This window comes from Lissotriton vulgaris, chromosome 6 (assembly GCF_964263255.1).
Source record: "Lissotriton vulgaris chromosome 6, aLisVul1.2, whole genome shotgun sequence".
NCBI classification, from domain to species: domain Eukaryota; kingdom Metazoa; phylum Chordata; class Amphibia; order Caudata; family Salamandridae; genus Lissotriton; species Lissotriton vulgaris.
Window position 1 is genome coordinate 686856081 of NC_141694.1, and position 21291 is coordinate 686877371.

The 21291-nt window shown below is 44.1% G+C and overlaps 1 protein-coding gene across 1 annotated transcript in view; it reads left to right on the top strand.

Moving 5' to 3' along the window:
* The window catches only part of ASCC3 (activating signal cointegrator 1 complex subunit 3), a 2217780-nt gene that overhangs the window by 1659979 nt on the left and 536510 nt on the right, over positions 1-21291 (top strand). Inside the window, exons 20-22 of the mRNA XM_086926668.1 lie at positions 6934-7110; positions 10116-10341; positions 19772-19926. Coding sequence (XP_086782794.1) covers positions 6934-7110; positions 10116-10341; positions 19772-19926 — 558 coding nt within the window. The remainder of the gene's footprint in view (positions 1-6933; positions 7111-10115; positions 10342-19771; positions 19927-21291) is intronic.

Sequence of the window (21291 nt, forward strand, 5' to 3'; positions counted from 1 at the left end):
TTCTGAACAGTACCGTCTGCAGCACACACATTAACTTCTAGATTTGCTGAGTTACTGTATGTATTCTAGTCAGCACAGTTTCTGCAAAACTGGCTCATGGGCAAATGCTGGGCCTGTGCATGGTTGCTGAGGATGTTCGTGATATGGCCCTTGTCCATTTGTATGAGGACATGAAGCTCCTATAACCATGCTTTTTAAGACTATCACAATATAAAATTAATAGCAGGTGTGTTTGTTACATCGCGTAATTGAAGGACCTGGGTTTAAGAGGCTTCCATGGGCACAGTGATCTTTTAGAAAGGATATCTCCATTCTGGTGTCCATGAAGGGGATGATATCATGGTGATGCCTCCTGCCTAGGGCTGAGGCCCTGCCTAACTATCAGCTGTTAAGCTGATGGACATTATACAACAGGGTGCAGTGAACAGTCAGCTAAAGCCATGTGAGGTGAGCTATGCTCCCTAAACAGGAGTAGAAGGTCCAGGAAGTCAAGGGATTTTGTGCATGTCAAAAGGACATATTAAGTGTCTGACCATGGCACAAGTGAGTCACAGTAGGAGCACCCATCACAGAAAAGTACTTAGAGGTTGAGGCTGCAATTATGTTGCATTGACAACAGAGAGCACTAAAGCAATAAAGCTTTAGCAAACTCCAGTGTGTTCCAGTTGCTACTGACAAGCCCATATTCCCTTTGCTGTTTTCATGGTTATAGTAAGTTTTAAGTGAGAGCCAAAAATTGTATTCACCTTATACAAAATGTATGATATAATTTGCTTATAGACAGGAATTGCAAGATACAATTTCAAATGATTTTGTGTAACGTTTATACTTTTGATCGTCATAAGGTAGTATTTTACTACTAATTTTGATGGTCCTCTTGACAAAAGATCAAAGTGGAATCTTATTAGCAGATTTCTTATACATGTGTTCTTGGTATACTATAAATATTCTTCAGCCCATTAAATAATGCTTTAAATGGCATATGTATGGATGGTTTGGGGAATTTCTCCTTCTCCAATTGTAATCTGTTTGGAGAGAATTTATCTTCCCATACTTTGTGGAACGCTTAACGATTTCTGCAGATGTGTACTTTCTGTGTTTTGTTCATCAGTTGTATGTGTATAGTCTCATACACTGGCATATATTGCATAGGCACAACGGCTTTTGCTTTGTAGACTCTAATAAAGGATTCAGTTGGTGTTCTGCCAGGGCCCTGGGCAAAGGGAGCCTTGCTCCAATCTGCTGTGACAATCTGACATTGCCATATCAACATGACTGGCCCATGTTAAGGTGTCATTGATTATGATATCCAGATAACTACCTTTTCATCTCTTAAGGGATCCTTTGATGGAAGTTTTCTATCAGCGCTCCTTCTTTCTAGACTCCATAATCCATTCTTTTGTTTGTTCTATATTTATTGATGTATCACAAGTTACCATATATTTCCTACAGAAGTCTATTAAATCTTCTAGACAAGAGGTTGTGCAAGTCATTAAAAGTGCACTGTCCACATGTAGTGAAAATGAACTGAAACTCTTGTCTTTCTTGGGACAGGCAGCTGCCTCACCCGCCTAAAAACATTAGTGTTCACAAAGGATTCAATGATGTCTCCTTTTGGATTGTATCCCATCTTTGTGCTGATGTTAGTTTACCTCCAACAGATAGGGTGCTCTTCCATTTTTTTATAGGATATTGTTATATGTGATTTCATAGAAAACAAATTAATGGAATACCATTACTGAGAAACCATATCATCTAAACTGTTTAATGGTAATTTCAGAATGAATGGCATTGATCACTAATATAGAAAACAATTCATGAAAGTATTTTTTTTATTTGACTTCTGCATTTTTATTTTTTACGGTGTAAATAAAATGTTAGCAGGTCTTACTTGCTTTTGTCGACGGTATTTATTTCAATTCTTTGTCTGGGGACATTATTTTAGATTTATATCTTTTAGATTGTCAAACAATGACTTTGGATGTTTTTAGCTTGCTAGATCCTCAGCACCCCGAAACACCATCCATCTCTGCCCCTGAAAATGCCACCTATGTATAACCTACACGCATCCCAGACCCTAAACTCCACCAATCCCTGAACCCTTAAAGCCCTTTCTATCCCCAAACTCCACCCACCCCTGAACCCTAATATCCCCTTAACACACATAATCTCCACCCATCTTTGACCCCTAAACTCCATCCATCTCTGAACCCTTAAAGCTCTTTCTGATCCTAATATCTACCCATCTGTTAACATCACCCCCACCCACTACCGCTAAACTCCACCCATTTCTGAACCCTAAAGACTTTTTTATATACCTAATCCCTTCCCATTCCTAAACTCTTAACATCCTGCACCACCCCTAAACTCCACTCATCCCTTAACGATTATAAAACTTCACCACCCCTGAAAACCACCCATGCATGGCCCCTAAAGCCCTTATACTTCTCCATCCCTGTACCCTAAATACCCTCTCTACATATAAACTCCCCCTGTTCCTGAACCCTTAAAACCCCACACCACCCTAAACGTTGCCCATTCCTGAACTTTAAAAACCCTTCACCAGTTTAAAACTCTTTCCAAGACTGAAACACATTCACAGAGCCCTAAACTCCACCCATCTGTAAAACCTAAAAATAACTCAGAGCGGTGCGGGGAAGATTGTGGACTTTTGTCTAAGTGTCACGTGAATCACAGCCCCTTCACGAGCTGTAATTACCATGAATACTTAGACTAAACCCCACAATCTTCCCCACACCGTGTTTTACAAACAAAAGAGTAGAGCAAGTTAAAATACCCAGCATGTACTTTCTGAAAGTACACGCTGTTTTTTTTAACTTGCTCTACTTTTTTGTTTGTAAAACGCGGTGCGGGAAGATTGTGGGCTTTTGTCTAAGTATTCATGTTAATCACAGCTCGTGAAGGTGCTGTGATTAGCATGAATACTTAAACATAAAGCCTACAATCTGCCCCGCAAGTTCCAACAGCCGCAAGCCCCCAAGTCCCAAAGCCAGCCTTACCTGCACCCAGACTCTTCCACCGGCACACCGCATGCAGGAAGTCCTTGATTTGAAAAAGCGAGCGGCGCGACTATTTCGCGGGATGTACTGTGTGTGTGGGCGCTGCACATACGTTAGTGCATGCTCACCTTAAGAGAGGGTACAGTGCTCACCACCCCTAAACTCCACCCTTGCCTGATCCCTAGAAAAACACTAACGCCCCTAAACTCCACCCATCCCTGAACCCTAAAAAACCCTCATTGCCCCGAAATATCCTCCTTCCCTGAACCCAATAATCTCTCACTACCCATAATCGACACCCAAGTGTGCAATTTTGGATGTTTCCTTAAAGTTATCATTCCTTTAATTATCGGTTTAGATGAATTTACTTAAAGTTGTCTTTCCTTATAATTATTTTTCCATGGTGTGGTTTCCTCTAGTGTGGTTTCTCAGTCTTAATTTTTCCATTGATTCACACACATCAATAGCTGATAGATCAGTTTTGGTTTATCCGCTGTGTCCAACATCACTGTGAAGTCCACAAAGACTGTACATAACAATCACCTTTTTGGTTAAAGATATTTTGATGCCACCAAAGTGGGATTGAGACATTGTAGTATAGTGCTAGGGCCTTCAGGAAATCTATAATGGAGTATGCTCTTGCTTTCAGCCCATGATTGTAGTCTACCTAAGAGAAGTTTCCCAACGGTCTAATAGGTTGCAAGCATATTTAGAACATATTATGTGTAAAGATCACATATCCATAACTTTGTTGGTCACGTTAATATAAGTCGCTTTTCTAAATCCGATCATTGTTAGCCAAACTTTACTCCACAGTAGTGAACTTGGGACCGTAAAATAATCTTTATAGTCCACTTCTGTTCAGGGGACCTAAGGCTCGAGATGAACGAAAACAACGAGTTATTTTTAGCAATTTAGAATGTTTGAAAACATTCTCAACACCTTGCATTTGAAAACTCAGTTGCATATTTATGATTCATTGTTGCTCCCATATTTTCTGAAGAACCATTAAGCAACCATTTTCATGGACTTATGTCATTATTTTGTTAAACTAGTTGTAAATGTGGCAATCCTTCAGCTTTGAATGTTAGTTGTAATGTTCCAAATAAACTGGGTGGAAAGTCCTCTTAAAAATAATCTCATTCACCCCCGGGGTTCACCTCAATTATTATCCTTGTAATCAGTATTGTGTTTAAATCTGCAATCAGATGATTATATTTGGTTCTATTTTTGAATGCACTGTTATTCCACAAGTATCTTTCTCATTATGAATGTCTAATACCCCACACTTGTTCCTCCCTTATATCTTTGTATTCTCAAAAAACAATAAAATTCTTTGAAATCAAAAATAATCCTATTCACTCGCTTGAAAATGCTTTATTCGATTTTTAAATTTAAAATCATAAAAGCGTACATAAAAACAGTCATAAAATTAATACATACATTCAATAACTTAACTTCGAGTAAAAAAAAGACATATCCCCAACCTCAAAGTTCCATGGTGTGACATGTTAATCATGCAGTTTATCCCTGTCAGCTGTGAATACATAAAATTGTCCCTTTAGATGGAAGCACTCAAGAATTGCGACAATTGTCCAATGATTCAAATCTATTGGGAACGGAAAAACTGATGCCACTGGATACGTGGATCCCCCCTCCCAACGGGTGGTGGTGCTTTGCTGTTGGTCTTAACTGGGGGATATTTGGCATACATGGATAAAAGTCAAGTAAGTCCCAAGTGCGTATTGGGCCATCACCTTCTTGGGGCGGACAGGATCTTAGGTACGGGACGATGTTCCGGTTCCTGAATTTAACCAGTACCAAGTCCCCAGGAATGTTTTTTGGTAGTGAGCCCAGCCAGCCCACCCTTCTCACACTCAGGATTCCGCCATCTTGATCCGGTGGTAGGGGTCTGTTATTTCCCAGCCAGAATATGACCTTATTCAATAGGTCCTACTGTCTTTCGGTTTTACCCATCGCAAGTGCTGGTACTCCTGAGAGGACGAACACATATGGCGCGGCTTCTGGGGGAAGATGTATGTATGGTGGTTTACGTGCTGTTTTAACCCCTGAGGACCTTAATAAAGCAGATTTGAGGGGGGCTTTGGAAGCGGTAGAGTCTGGGATTTTAGGTGGTTGTGATGTGGCTAGGGCGTTTTTGTGAATAGGAGTTAACTTGGCTGTTTCCAGGGTAGTAGAGGGCTGGGAGCGATTCGATGTTACCGAATTATTGATAGGTGTCAGAATGGCCATGATTTTATTCTATAGACCCGAGAGCCTTTCCCCTATGGAGTTAATTTGTTCTACTAATGGGGAAATGATGGTTTTAACAAGTTGCTCGATCTGGGTCAATAGAGACACCTGGGGGTAAAGTATTGAATCATCCAGTTTGTCTGCAGTCTCCATGGTGATAGGGAGATTATTGGCAGGTGATGTAGGGCTTACGGATAATTTATGGAATTTAGATTGATTCCCTTCGGCATTGTCCTCATCGTGCTTTATTTTAGTGGGTAATGGCCGAGGGAGGACTGAGACTTGGGTCTTGTCTTTCTTAGGTAAGAAGGGAGATTCCCGTATACTGCCTTTAGTACTTGGAGTGCTGGTGCCTTTGGCAGGAGAAGGTGATTCCACTGTAATGTACTTAGAATTGCATAGAATGTTTAGTTCATCCCACAGGGACAAGTTTTGCACTCTTGGTGACGTTTGTGGGGGAGATTGCGTATTGATTGCCGAGTAGCAAGGAGAATTGTTGTCTATCTTGGGGACAGTGGGCAAGGTGCTTGTGCTAATCGTGTGATGCTTTAGTACCCCTTCACCTAGGCCCCTCTGCGTAGCTAAGCTTGTTCCCCCCTTGCATGGCATATTTAAAGTTGGATTAATTGAGCTACAGAAATAGTCAAATAGTATGTGGATACACTCTACCTCCTCTCGCAGTAGGGTCAAGGGAGGGGGCCTGTCCTGTCCCCTTCGGTCCACTGAGGGCCACAGAGGGCCCGCCCTTTGCCCGGGCTTAGCCCGGCGTCCCGCTCGCGTCCCGCGAGGGAGCGTTGACGGTGGTTAAATGTGCCTCCAGGTGCCTCCAGTCGCACTAGTCCGGACACGTGGGTTCTTTTGGGCAGGCTGGGACTTGTAGTTCCCTTGCCTGCACTCCACGCTGGGGCCGGCGCTTCCCCCGCAGTTAGTGGGAGCGGGGCCGTGCAGCGGGAGGCAGGCGGCGATTCCGGAAGTTAAATGGGCAAGGTTTGCGGCAAGAAGGGCAGAGACACCCCACCCGAGCTCTCCTGGTGAGTTTGCTGAGTCTGGCTATTCCCTTGCAGGAGCGCGCAGCGCCATATGCTGGCACCATAATCCTATTCAGAATATAACTAAACATTCATTTTGTTGGAGCGATCTCTTAGTGTGGACCATAGTGAGGGATTAGCATTAGCTGCAGCAGGAGATATTATTAAGCTCCAGCACGGATACTGGAGTGTTTGGCATTGGAAAAACACAATTTACTGCCTTTCAGCAGCTCTTCAGATGGGGTGTAAAAATGTAGAAATCTATCCCATTGAGACCTAAAGATGTGTACCGTGAAACAGAAGACTTTATTAACTTAAACGTATTTACCTTGGATCTTTTATCCATTAGGTATCAGTCATAGAATGTTTCTGTAAATCTAATTTAATTCACTTTTTCCATATTTCCTGCTGTTGTGATTGAGTTGTTTATGTGATATTTCATCATTTGTGAAGTGCTGTGCCACACCGCTGGAGTTAAGAAGCACTATACCAGAAATGATAAATCCTAATTTATAACCTAAAACATTTTGTTCAATAGCAAATGTAGTCCTCAGTCAGAGTTGGAATTTTGTGTCAATTAAAGATCGTATTCAGGTATTGTCCAGTAGTCATTTAAATGTTTTGTTTTTTAGGTGAGGGATGAAGAAATCGAAGAGCTGGAGCAATTAATCGACAATAACTGTGAACTTGTTGTGCCTGGAGGAGTGGAGAACAGCTATGGGAAGATAAACATTCTTCTCCAAACATATATCGGCCGAGGCGAGCTGGACAACTTTTCTCTCATCTCGGACACTGCATACGTGGCTCAGGTAATAGGGAACTGTAAATTTTTTGCACAGTATGCCCAAAGCATGCCGATTATTTTTACCCATGAAATATTGGATCAGCTGCAACATTGGTCTTTCGCATATGTTCTCCAAACAATCCAGAAAGATTGGTTGGGCAGCCATGAATGTAATGTTTTTTGAAGATTATTGGACCAGGTAGCTAAAGTTGTAGGATATAGAATGGAAAAATAGCACTCAAAACTCTGTAGGAGAGTTTTGATTGCATGTAGCTTAAACCGAGGAATGGACTTTGATAAACTTCAGCATGCGGTTCGGGTTCAAATGGTTTAAATTCATTCAGGTATATGGAGAATATACTTAAAATGAAAATACCTGCAAATGCCATGTGCTCTCTGGATACTAGCCAGAGCCACAGTATATACCCTCTACGTACTGTATTCTTTGCTTACCAGAAAGAAGGACTTACCTTACATATTGCCCTTTGCTTACCCATACAGAGAGCAGTCACCGGTCATGTTGCGTACTTCATGAAGGGTTCACGCAGACTACACTGTGTGATTACTATTGTCAGGGTTCTGACGCAGAACATGGAGTGCACTCCGAGTACCAGCACAGGGCATAACTCTAGGCTATGCCCCGTGTTTACTTCACAAAGACAGAGACGCTCATGAGCAGTGTAGCAATAAATACTATGACATTCACTGGAACCATTTTTGTTAATGGAAATTAAAGGATCCTGTAAAAAAAAAAAAAAACTTTACATCCTCAGCAGGTGATTAAGCAAAAGTTTACATTCCGAGAGTCATTGCCAGTAGAGGGGATTTGAAGACAGTTCTCCGTTTTAAGATACCTAACTAACCTTAATCCTCCTGCGCTGCTTATGGGTTCAACATTGCATCACTTATGTTAGCGGTAACGTCATCATTGATGACCAATAAGATCAGGCCTCCATTGCCCACCTTCCCTAGTCACACCTAGAGTCCTGAAATCACACAATCAATTCACTCAACCACCCCCTCACTCTGTCACCCCCCCTCCTCACGCATTTACACACTCACTTAAGCACCACTGACTCATCCACTTAACATTTCACCAACTCACCCACAGTAACTCATTCATTTATTCCCGCTCGCCTCAGAATGGGCACTAGTGATTGCGTAGTTAGGGTTTAGTTGTTTAGTCCAGGGAAAAGGCACTTTTGCCAACTCCGGCCCCTGGAAACAGTTTAGTGACAGAAGAGTCCTGATCCGTTTCTTTGTTGTCTATATATCCTTAAAATAAAGGTTTTCCTTATAGTTATTTTTCTTGTAGCTGACCATTTTAAAGTAGAAATAAAAACAGAATTGCAAGTCTGGCAAACTGACTCACAAGACAAAGAACAAATAAGGAGACTGTGGGCAAAACACCCTCCTGCCCCTGCCCTCTTCCCCTCATGCTTCTCCCCGGCCAGAAAACTCTGTTTGCAGAGGATTAAAAAAAATACTCGGTGTCTCCATCCTGTCCACCCTCTCTTGCTTCCCAGCACCTGGGAGAGGAGTGGGGCAAAAATAACTCATACTTTAATTAATCTATTTCAATTCTGGTTAAGCTGCTTTTGAGTGCGATTCGAATAGGAGGTCTGTGTGGCTTCACTGTACCACCGTGACAATTTCGTTTCAATTAGTCCAATAAAAGTAATCGAAAACTAAAGAGTTTGCGTTTTTAAACTTGACTAAAACGGCTTGTAACATTTCACTGCATACCTATTCTTAGTTGTGGTGTTTTACACAGGTATTCTTTTTCCCCAAAATGTATTTTGTTTATCCAGACTTCAGTAAATTGAATAAGGCGGAAAATCCAGGTAGAAATTACAACTTTCTTAATATGGGATACTGACACCTGAATTATCCAAACTAGTAACCAGCAACATTGTATTGTGTTTCTACCACATATCTGATCCCTTTTCTGTTTTCATTGGCCTAGTGCCTGATTCGGATATTCCCAAATCAGTCATTGAAAGTCATAGGCCTAAAAAAGTATGCATTAAACCAATAAACAGTTGTCATGCTGTTCTATTGGTCTAGCTCTCTTGTCCCCACCTCTGGTAATCTGACGTGATTGCCTCCTGGTGTGTAACACTAGTGCACTTCTGATAGCAAAAGGCTCTGCATGTCACATTGTTACTGGTTTGCTGTGCAATTTATTAGACTTACAACTTTCAAAAGTTTGTTGTGGCTTCATGACCTCAGCATAGGGCCCAAGCTGCAGTCGTCATACCAGAAACAAGCTCTGTATTCTTTATCATGTGCAGTGAAACGTATGCCTACATGTGTCACCCAAGTAAGCATGAACTTCCAAAGCCATCCTGGTGTGTCACATTACGCCTTCACCCAGTGCTTAATTTATAAACAAATAAGTGCCAGGGCTCTCGTCAGGAGGCCACTGCAGCTTGCATCACACATGCTGCCAGTGATAGCAACAACATAACTACTAACCAGCACACTCCTATCAGTGTGACAATTTGGACTGTTTCACGCCCCCAAAGCTATAAAAATGGCTTGGGTGGCAGGTAATAGTAATTTTTAATGTGTATTAAATTAATAATTGACTATTGTTGTCATCTCCAAATTAGCTAGACAGCGGCATCTTGTGGCAGACTGTCACAAGCGCTGCAGTTGACAATTAAGTGCAGGTGCCGAGCACCGGAAACCACCAGCTCAAAATAAGCAATGCCTGCACCAACCTCCGCTCGAAAAGAGTCATGGAAAAGCACCACTGTAAAGCCCTGGAGGTCCTGCAATCAACAATCATAAAGAGACGACGGAAAAATATTTTCTGAAAGCCTCAAACCATCCAGGTTGGATTAAGTGTCCCTGATGCCCCAACCCCTGCTTTCACAAGAAGCAAACACATGTAGGCAAAACAGAGGGCCATCTTTCAGGGGTTCAGCAAGAAGATCACTACAAGGGTTTCTAATTGTTTGTGTGTTTAAAGACTGTTAAATTAAATTAAAATTAATTGTTTCTATGCCTGTTCTTTGTTTTCAGAACGCAGCTCGAATCGTTCGCGCACTTTTTGAAGTTGCTCTTCGGAAGCGTTGGCCTGCTATGACCTATAGGCTGTTGAACCTTAGCAAGATCATTGACAAGCGGTTGTGGGGCTGGGCCAGCCCGCTGAGGCAGTTCTCAATTCTACCACCCTCGGTGCTTTCAAAACTGGAAGAGAAGAAGCTTACCATAGACAAGCTAAAGGACATGAGAAAAGATGAAATAGGTGATTAATAATTCTACTAAAGATAGAAGTGACCTCCTTCCTACCTTTTGCCATCAAAGTGCCTATATCTAAACTATCGTAGTTGGTGTGTCTTGTAAAGTTTGATATTTTAATGCACAATGAATATAAATTGTTTGTGAATGAGGTATGAATCTAGTTGATAAGCAAAACTATTGAATCACAGTTTTTTTAACCACAGAAATTATTGCAGAACATTTTTCCATTATTTTTGTCTTTTTTTGCCACAGAGTTGGGCAACTTGTTGCTATGTTACACAACAGATGTTATTAGGGAACATGACCACGTTTTTACGCTAGTAACCATCATACTGTGATTAATTAATGCAGGCATGGAGCCATGGCTAAATTCTCAAGACATTTGGATCAAAATTGCTATGGTTATTTCCTGCATTAAGAATGTCTTAATCCAGGCCAAATCCTAAATGTGGCCCTGATTTCACCTGGCTTTGCGCTCTTTTACGTCTGGAGAAATGCTTTGTTATTTGGGCCCTGTCAATTTTGTTACAGGTAACAAATGAAGGCTTTTCAGAGATGCGCTACATGCTCCTACCAAGATAAATGTCATCGCATTCAGAATTCAGATTTTTTTTAATGGCATTAGCACCGTGACCTAGGTGTACCCTGTAGCACTATTCAGTAATTTTGTTAAGTGAGATTGCTACAACTGTGGCAAGCAAGACAAAGTAAACGTATAGCATGCGTGTTTCAAGGCCATAGTTTCGACCAACAGGTTTGTACTTCCTTATTCAACTGGGGCGTGGTGGTCGCATTAATAGTTGGTGGTCCAATATGAAAGCCAGGGTTTGTACTTAAATAAGGTTATGTAGTGTACCTTAGATAAAAAGCCACACATATCTCTTTGGTCATACTTTGAAAGTCACCAAAAGATAATTACTTCTGATTTATTGAGATTTAACTTCAAGAACTTTCTGAACACTATACTTTCAATAGCAGATGGAATAGATAGATAGATAGATAGATAGATAGATAGATAGATAGATAGATAGATAGATAGATCTTCCTTGGATAGCATGCAAGCTATTTGTTTTCATTTTGAGGAGAAGCTGAATATCATCAGTATATATGTAACACTGCAACCCATAGGATCAAATGTGTTCTGGTAGAGACTTCTAGCTGCAGATTCTGCACCTTATGAATATTCCCCAGACGTCAGGCTGCATCTGGAAATTTTGCAGCAGTACCACTCTGTGCCGGAAGGTGGCACCATGTGAATCCCCACTACTGCCTTTCTGCTCCAGAAATTATTTGGTGGGCCTTTATAGGTGCCACTCCTGGTCACTGATGTCAATTCCTTTCTTTCTACTCCACCAGGCAAGGATTCGGAGCTACTGCTTGCCTCTTTGAGACTCTTACCTCGAAATTTCTCCCAGTGTGCAAATTTGTGGCTTGGTGTGGCACATGCCTGATTGACCCCTTCCAGGCCAAGTTATCTGATGTCTGGTATTTTTCTGTGTCTTGCCCGGCAAGGCTTTGCTTTCGGCACAGTTAAGAGTTATGTTTGAGTCTTTTTAAGGTTGCCAGATCACCCCCCATTGTTTAAGTCACCTGTTGTGATGTGATTTTTGAAAGGGCTTCATAATTCTCCCCTCCTCTCCTTGTGTGCCCCCAAAGGGACCTTTTAAAAAAAATATATATATATATTTTTAAAAACCTATATTGAAGACCAACATTAGTTATACATCTCAGCTTGATGCCTACAACCGTATTCTGGCCGGCATTGCGAGCGTGTAAGATGGGTGTAATATGGGGGCAGGGGAGTACACAGCAAGCCGCCTACAACCCCTTCGGGCCGGCTGCGTTAGTTAGAGTGTTTGGCAGCAAAGGCAGGATTACCATTGTATTCATATAATAACAAAGCACTAACAAACAACTGAGGCATTGTTAAGAAACCAATTCCACTTGTGTGTTATACATTAAAGAAATATGACCACAACAAAGGGGTGTTTCGGCCTATGAATAATATCGCAGTGACATATATAATCCCCTATCTTCCAGTGCGTGATGAATGTGTGCTCTGCTGGTGGGTATTGTCAGGGGATGAGTGGTATTCCTCATGCGGTTTCCGCATTATTATCTGTGGCATGTTCCAATAAATAAGTTTGCAACGGGCCCCAGATATCCCTTGGGCGTGATGAGGGGGGTTGGAGCTCTGCATAAGTGTGTAGCTGCTCTTAGCAATATGTAAGGCCCTGGAGCCAGTTCTTACATTTCGGCGCTCTGCTTCTCCCCCACTTACTAGTAATTTTCCTTTTGGCGAGCAGTAGTACCATGGAGGTGTACTTCTGCATTTTTGCGGCAATAGGTTCAATGTTGCCCAACAGAGCAGTAAGGGGGTCTGTAGGGACATGCAAGCCTGTCATAAGATCTAATGCAGCAAGTACCTCTACCCAATAGCGTTGTATAGGTGGGCAATCCCAGGCTAAGTGTCTAAAGTCAACCCCTTCTCTACCGCAGCGGTCGCAGCGGTCGTTGTCGCAAAGCTTCAATCTGTACAATCACGCTGCTGTATAATATAACCGATGTAGGTATTTGTAATGTATTATTCTGAATCTGCTGCTAGTGGAAATTTTCCCTGTCTGTGCACAGCAATATGTCCTCTTTTCGTCAGTTATGGGGTGACCGAGTTTTGTCTCCCATTTGCTTTGGGCCGGTAGCGGGTCATATTCTCTGTTGGCTTGGACGTTTTGGTACAACTTCGATAGTACATGTGCAGGGGCGTCCTGTTGCAGTAGTACATGTAGCGGGGGCATCACTGGGGGTTCCAGGGGGAAAGTGGGTGTAGCAGCTTTTATGTCTTGTTGCAGTCTGATGTAGTAGAAGCGGTCTAGGGGAGTGGGGTTAACATTTTAAAAAAATGTGTCGATGGTACTGAACTTCCCATTAGTATAAAGGTGTCCCCAGTTGTGTATAGAGAGTTTGCAAAGGAGCTGGCGACAGCCGCCCTCCTGCGTGACTGTGAGGTCCTGGTGCCCGAAAAGGGGCAGGAGAGGAGAGTACAGTGAAGTGCAGTTAGTTAATTTGGCTAGATCGTGCCATGCAATGACGGTACATTGAACGGTGGTAGATGCAAAAAGTCTGCGGACCGCGGGGACGCTGAGATAGGCGGCGCTAGGGATGGGGTGCATGTAGCCATTTTCAATCGTCAGGTGAGGCATGAAGGGGGGGGTGCTTCATCCAGTATGAAGCATAGTGTGCCTGTGCGCAACTAAAATATAATTCAGTGTCTGGTACTGAGAACCCACCTGCGTTGAAAGGGCGCGTGAGTGTGTTCCATTTGAGCCTGGCCTGTTTCCCACCCCATAGTAGTCGTATAAGTTGAGCTTTAATGGCAGAGAAAAAGTGGCGGCTGGGGGCATATGAGACGTTGACAAATAAGTACAGGAGTTTGGGCAGAATGACCATTTTAATTAATGCTGCTCTACCTGCCATGGATAGGGGTAGCGCTATCCATCCTGTGATTTTATCAGTGATGGAATCCAATGCGCGACCGTAGTTAGCTGCCATGAGTTCATCGCGAGTGCGAGACACAGTGATACCCAGATAGGTAAGAGTGTCTTTGCACCATTTAAAGGGGAAATCAGGGGTAAACCTCGTGGTGGATTCAGTAAGAGGATATATCTGGGATTTGGACCAGTTAATGTTGACCCCGATTATTGCACAAACAGAATAAATAAACGTAGTATGGGATTCAAGCTGATGTCATAGTGTCGCAAGTAAAGAGTGATATAATCTGCGTATAAGGATATGAGAATCTGCCGCTCTCTGTAGATGATGGCGTGGTCTCGTGGTGTCTGATTTTAGCAGCAAGGGGTTCGATGGCCATTGCAAATAAAAGAGGGGAAAGGGGACATCCCTGCCTGGTGCCTCTTGCCAGTGGGAAGGAAGAAGAGCCTAAGCCATTTACCATTACGGTGGCACTGAGTCCAGTGTATAATAAGTTGATCCAGGCCAGAAATGGGGGGGAACCATGTGCACCAAGACAAATGAAAGATAGTCCCACTCCAGGGAATCAAATGCCTTGTTGGCATCAAGTGAAATGGCAGCAGCGTTTTCCTCTGGGTCAATGTCGTGAAGTAAGGCGAATAGTGTTCTCAAGTTGTGGGCTGTGCTCCTAGTCGGGACAAATCCCGATTAGTCCGGGAGGACCAGCACTGGCATAAGGGGGCTGATGCGGTTAGCAATTAGTTTGGCGAGGATTTTAGCATCTACATTTATAAGATAGAGGGGCCTGTTACCTGGCTTGGGCAAAGAAATAATGAGAGCTTCCCGCATTGTCCGGGGCAAAATACCGGTCTCACGTGCCTCTTCAAACACGTGCCTCAGCACCGGAATAATGAGATGCTTATACAGTTTATAAAATTCAGCCGGTAGGCCATCAGGCCCTGGAGCTTTGCCAGATTGTAATTGCATGATAGCTGAAATGATCTCATCATCCTCACGGTGGGCTAGAAGGAATTCTCTTTGACCATTTCCTAGCCAGGCTATGGCAGTGTCCTCAAAAAATGATTAAAAATCTACTGGAGTGTGGAGGTGGGTGGAGTACATTTCTTTATAAAATCGTTTGAACGCAGCTAGAATGTCCGAGGAGTTTCTATGTGTCAGGTCGTCCTCATTTTCAATTTCTAATACAGTATTGGTGAAGCATGGAAGGCGGACAGAGGAGTCAATGCTCTACCCGGTCTCTCGCCTTCCCCATACTTCAGCCCTTTGTGATACTTTCCCCCTGAATTTACACTTGTGTTCTGCAGTTTCTTGATAGTCAGTGAGTAGCACGTGTAGGTGTACCTGTACTGTGGGAGAGGGAGCGGTCTGGAGATCAGACTCAGTTTGCTTAATTTCTGCCTCCAATTTGTGGAGCGTGCCTCTGATATCTTTCAATACCCCAACACTTTTTGCTAGGCAGATGCCCCGTATGGTGACTTTAAAAGCCTCCCATATGGTAGAATATAGCAGAACAGAGCCAATGTTACGAAGGAAAAAGTCCGATATTTCTTGTTCTATTTCATCTTTAAAAACAGGGTCGAGGGGTGACTGCTCATTAAGGCTCCATGCTAAGTGTGGGGGCTCCTCTTGCGGCGGGGTAAGAGTCAGCAATACAGGAGAGTGGTCCGAGTATGTGAGTGGTAAATAAGAGGTGCGTGACGTCCATGTTGCCAGTCCCCTATCGACCAACTGGCACACTAAAGAGGTACAGCTGGGTGCACTTGTGAGTCGGCGGGTCGCAGTTAGGGGCTTTTTAAGTTGAGTGTTGGGCTAGTTGGTTGTTGCAGTGTGACTGGAATCCAGCAGGCCTCGTTAGGTTTGAGCCCCCAGTTATGCCGGTGCCGCGAAGTGTATGTCCGCCGCTTCCCCGCCCACACAGCAGTCCCGGTCCCAGCGGGCGAGCAGGGGCATGTTAGGCACAGCTAATGGCGGCAGGTGGGGAGACAGCCGGCCGCAGAGAGCCCCACCGGGGCCGCATCTACCTGGATTAGGCACAGCGAAAGATGCAGAACTGTATGCCCTTACGGGCCGGCAGGTGATGGGCTCGGGCTTTCCCGCCTGACGGACAAATCACCCGGCCGCCGCCGATCAAAGGGGGGCCGGCAGGCCGCGCCACCAGGTCTGCACTCCTCGATATATTCACTCGCCGCCCGCAGCGCAGACCCGGCCGCAACGGGCAGACAGGAGCTCGCCGGGCCCAGCGAGCAGCAGCGGCAGGAAAGGACAGCAGACCGCAGTGGCGGGGCTCCGCACACGTGGCACCGCAACCCGGAACCTGCCCGCCTCTCACCTCTATAGCGACGGTATGTCTTCTAGATTAGCGCTCCCCCTCTAGGTCATCAGGCGACGAGCCCCTGGCAGCCGCCTCCGCGCGTCCACCCCGCTCCGCCTCCCGCTTCACATGGTAACCAGTCTCGGAACTGCTAGGCGGCCTGCAGGGGTACGGCAGAGCAGGCAGGAGGTCCGTGGGGTCAGACCCGGCCCAACAGGAGGGGGGCAGCTCTCGGCAGCCACCACTCGGAGTCTGGTAGGCCCCAGCTTGGCAACAGGTTCAGGGCAGGCCGCTGATCCTCAGCAGTGGCGCTCGCCGCGGCAGCCCCGCCTCAGGCAGTCCGCCTCTCCGCCATCTTAGGAAGCCCGTGCTCAGGAGCAGTTGCCACAGAAAGCGCACCTCCATGTAAGGACCAGTTGACCTTACAATCCCGGGTAGCCTCCGGTGTAATGTCAGTGCATACGCGGCCGGCTCTGCGAGGTTAGATTGCCGGGATGGCCAGGATATTAAAAGGATTGGTGCCTGAAATGCAAGAGCCTCACACGAGTGCAGCCATTTTGCTTGGCGCCCCCTCGCCCCCAAAGGGACCTTAATCTGGTCCTGACTTCTCTGATGTGGATTCCATTTGAGGCACTTCACAGCTGTCCTTTACGGCTCTTTAGTATGAAAACTGTGTTTCTCTTTGCCATCACCTCGGCACGGCATGTGAGTGAGCTTCAGGCTCTTTGTGTCAATCTGCCATACACTTTCTTCTTCCCAGACAAACTGGTTCTGTAGGTACAGTCATCCTATCTGCCGAAAGTTGTGACACTGTTCCACGTTGGTCAAACCATCCCCTTGCCATTGGTCTGTGCATCACCTCACCCCTCTAAGGAGGAAGCTAGACTAGATTGCTGTTGTCCAAGAGAGAGTGCTGAGCATCTAGATAGATCATACCAAAGTCCACCTGGGGGATTCTTAGCTCTTTGTGTGGTTTGGTGGAGTAAAACAAAAGCAAGGCAGTGCAGAAAACAACCATCCCCCTCTGGCTTGTTTTAAGAATCGGTAGTAGTGTTCTGGGGGTGGCACCTTAAAAATTGTACAAGTGAACAGGGCAACCAGATGTGTGGTAAAAACTTCTGTGTATATCCGACAGTTGGCAAGATTCTAACGGTGCCACTAAGGGTAAAGTGTACCCTACTACCTTGGGTGCACAAACACACACGGACCGAATCCAGTCTCTGTGAGATACGTTACAACATTATTACACCCCAGCACTCTAAGCTTTAAATATATAACAGTGTATAACGTTGATAAGTTGGTATCATACAACTCGAAATTCAATATTTTTAAGGTATATAACCGAGATTAGTTTGTAGAAAAGTTTCTTTTCTTTTTAATTTATGCAGATACTCTTTTTATACATATAACAATATCCGTCAGGACTGTGTTTACCCTTATTTCAAAACAATTATAAATACAGAGATATTGACAGAAATCGTTGCACTACACGGTCCAGATCCATATGCACGAAAACAGCCGACACGTGTTTTGTCACATCCAGGGACTTCCTCAAAGTTCGCAGAAATTGTTTCAATAGTCGTGATGGTAACCAACCATATCTCTTCATAGTCTAATACAGGACTTGGTTGTGGCATCCAAGTAGGAAAAGGCATGAATTGTTCATATACTTTCAAATTACTGGACATAGGGGGCCAGATGTACGCCCGTTTTTAGCGGTCGCAAATTTAAATTTGGGCCATTTGCGACCGCTATAAAGGGTTGTAGTGTGTACAAACTCTATTTTGCGCTTCTTTAACCTATTACCGATTCGCAAAATTGGGTTTGCAAGTCACTATTAGGAAGGGGCTTGCAGAGGGTGTCCCTTAGTCGCACTGGTATGTACGATTGTTTTGCGACCACAAATGCAGTCGCAAAACAGTCACAGTTACCTGGTAAGCCATTTACAAACGGGAAGGAGTCCCCACGGGACCCCTTCCCCTTTGTGAATATATGCAAAATGTGTTTTTTAGGAGCAGGCTGTTGTCCCACGGACCACTGCCTGCCCTCAAAAAATTAATCAATTTTTTTTCTTTTTTTTCCCTTTTAAACGCATCCTATTTTCCTTTAAGGAAAATGGGCTGCATTTGGGGAAAAAACTTTGCTTTTTTCAAAAAGCAAACATACATTGTGGTCTGCTGTCCCCAGCAGGCCACCATCCCTTTGTTCTAGCCCATTCCCAATGGGGTCGCAAACTACGACCTGCTGCATAAATATTGATGAGGCAGGTCATTTGCGATCCAATTGGAATCTCTAGATGTGTCTAAGACACACTAGTACATTCTGTTTTACGAGCCACAAAACAGAACGGTCGTACATCTAGCCCATAATGCATTGGCCTGCTTAAGTCCTATTTATGGAAAATGCTAACGTTTCGACCATTTGGGGAGAAGGGTGTTCACCCGGCAATGAGTGCTTTAAAAATCTCCTCTTCCCCAATACCATGTACACATTTTTGGAGATGGATCTGGATCTACGACTGAGAGGCGCTTGCTCTCCCACCTTCCGGTGTGGTTTGGAGCAACTCATTACCTCAGAGAGGCAGAAGGGCTGGTTTGCAAGGTTAGGGCAGACGAGGCCCACAAAACCAATATATGGCAAGCATATGAATATAAAACATTTAAACACACACTCGGACATGTCACTTAGAAGCAATGGCCTGCTGCAAGCGTTAGCAGCGTCAGACTAGCAGATGACAGACACCATGAAGAAAAGATTCGGAAGTGCGCAGGCGCAAACACCCTCATCCCTAAACTGTGAGGAAATGCCAAGAACCTCGGCTGTGTGATTTCATCTGAGTATTTTCCTGCTTGCCAAATTAAGCAAAATCTGAAAGATATTCTATTTTAGCCGTTTTACAGACCTGTATGTGCAACCCCCTGTGGGGTATGCATAACGCTGTTGCAATCAGTCATTTGTATTGCTTTTGAATAAATGCCTACGTTTCTCCTCAAGAACTGTAGTAATAATCTAAAAGCTGGATATTTTTAACTGTTGTTGGAAAAAAATGAAAATGGTGTGAATTACAAATAAAATAAGTCTGCATAGCAACATCGTTTTGCGGATTGATATAATTTACACAGTTATATGGGTTTATTAATCTTCCTAGATGCCCGCAAGTTATGCACGGTTAGGGCCGTGTTGCCTGATATAAACTTAGCTAGCACACAAGTAAATCTTTTATTTTTCAGGGAGATAATGGTAAATTGGGTTTTACATTCCCTAAACATGAGGTTTATTTTTGTTTTTGAAATGTGATTATCTGCTTGGTGTTTTAAGAAAATCCTTAGGAGGAGCAAAACAACTAGCCTGCTTAGCACATTTTACAGCATGCAGTCGCAGTAGTTGTATTAACCCCTGTTGTTAATAACCAGTGAAAGAGTTAATGCAGCTTTTTCATCCCGCAGCGTGCTAATTTAAGTTAAGTATTAAAAAATATTCAAACATGCCAGGTCAGCTGAGTCAGTGATTTACACTCTGAATCACGCAGCCAGCAAGTTCTAATATCCTCCTCTTAGAAGCCTATTTACAAGTCTGATTGCATTATTTTTTTCCTGTATATTCAAATCTGCTTAACCTAATGTCCCTCTTGCAGGTCACATGCTGCACCACGTGAACATTGGTCTAAAGGTCAAGCAGTGCGTCCATCAAATTCCTTCCATTATAATGGAGGCGACCATCCAGCCAATTACGCGCACAGTACTGCGAGTGCGGCTAAGCATCACCCCTGACTTCAAGTGGCTTGATCAGGTAACAGGACGGTGTCTTATCCAGTTACATTAATCAAGTTGTGAGCGATCATTAAATCCCCTTGGTAGCACAAATGAAGATGGCCATTGCTTATCTATTATGATTTTATTTTTTCCTGGACTGGTAAATGTTGCAAGCGCGCTTTCTGAACAACGTGATGTGCTAATTCAGGCAAACGTTATTTTAATGCCTGGCAAACCATTAACTGGAGCAATTGGTCCTCACAACGTGAAATCAGCTTAAGGCGTAGAACCGCTTGACTTCAGTAAAGATTTTCAGCATCCTAAAAATGTATGCGGCAAAGACTGTCATAAAAGCAAATTAAACATAAACATGTTCTAAATAAGTTTCTATATGTACCAAAAATATGTTACTGAAGTCCCTTCTGAAAGAATCAGTCTGGTGCCTGTGCTGCAGGAGTCCTGGCTGATGGGCCTTGAAAGTGGTCACAAATACTTCCCAAAATGTAGAGAGCGAATGACCCTGATTTCCTCGCGGGTCTTTTATGGAATGCATGGGCAGGTTCTAACCCTGAGAGGGCTTTGGAAAATGTAAACATATGATGCTTTTTATTGCAAATTTTTCATGAAATAATCCAATACTTGAATGGTATTGTAAGCAAGCAAGCAAATTCTACCCCGTGCCCTGGTCTGATCGAGGGGTGCAGCTCTATGCTCACCTGAAGTGAGCCAGTTGTGTAGTGTGGCCAGTTCCTTTTTTCGGTGCTACCGCTCACAGTGCACTGAGCTTGGACTCAATATTGGGCTTCTCCTCCTCTTAACAGCCGGTTGAGAGGCGTACTTGCAGCTGCTGTGTTACTGTAAACATTGATCATGCTGGAGAAAATCTGCCAGTGTTTGGTGGTAGCTGTCTTTGGTGTGGTCAGCAGCTTCATTTTTCGTGGTGTTTCTTCAAAACGAAAATAGCTCTGTTAAGTATACATTGAACTAATCTGGGGGCCTAATTATGAGTTTGGTGGTCCGATGGACCGCCAAACCCAGTTGCCACATCGGCAGTCCAACTGCCCTATTGCGAGTTTGACAGTCATTGGACTGCTGCAACCGCTGGGATCCTTGATCCCTCAGCGGTGGTGTGGCAATCAGAGGCTCACAATATGCTGGCGGTGCCCCAGCGGAATAGCCAAGCATATTATGAGTTTCCTCACCACCACAGTTTTCATGGCGGTGAGCCCACCATGAAAAGTATGGCAGTGAGGAAACACTGTTACCTCAAGGGCCCCCTGTTGCCTGAAGGCCAGGGGATGCTTGCAGAAGGGCACATGGCGTGCCCCCCTGTGTGCATGCACCACCTGTTCCTGCATGGCATGGACTTCACAGTCCACGCCGTGCAGGAACGAGCTTTGGC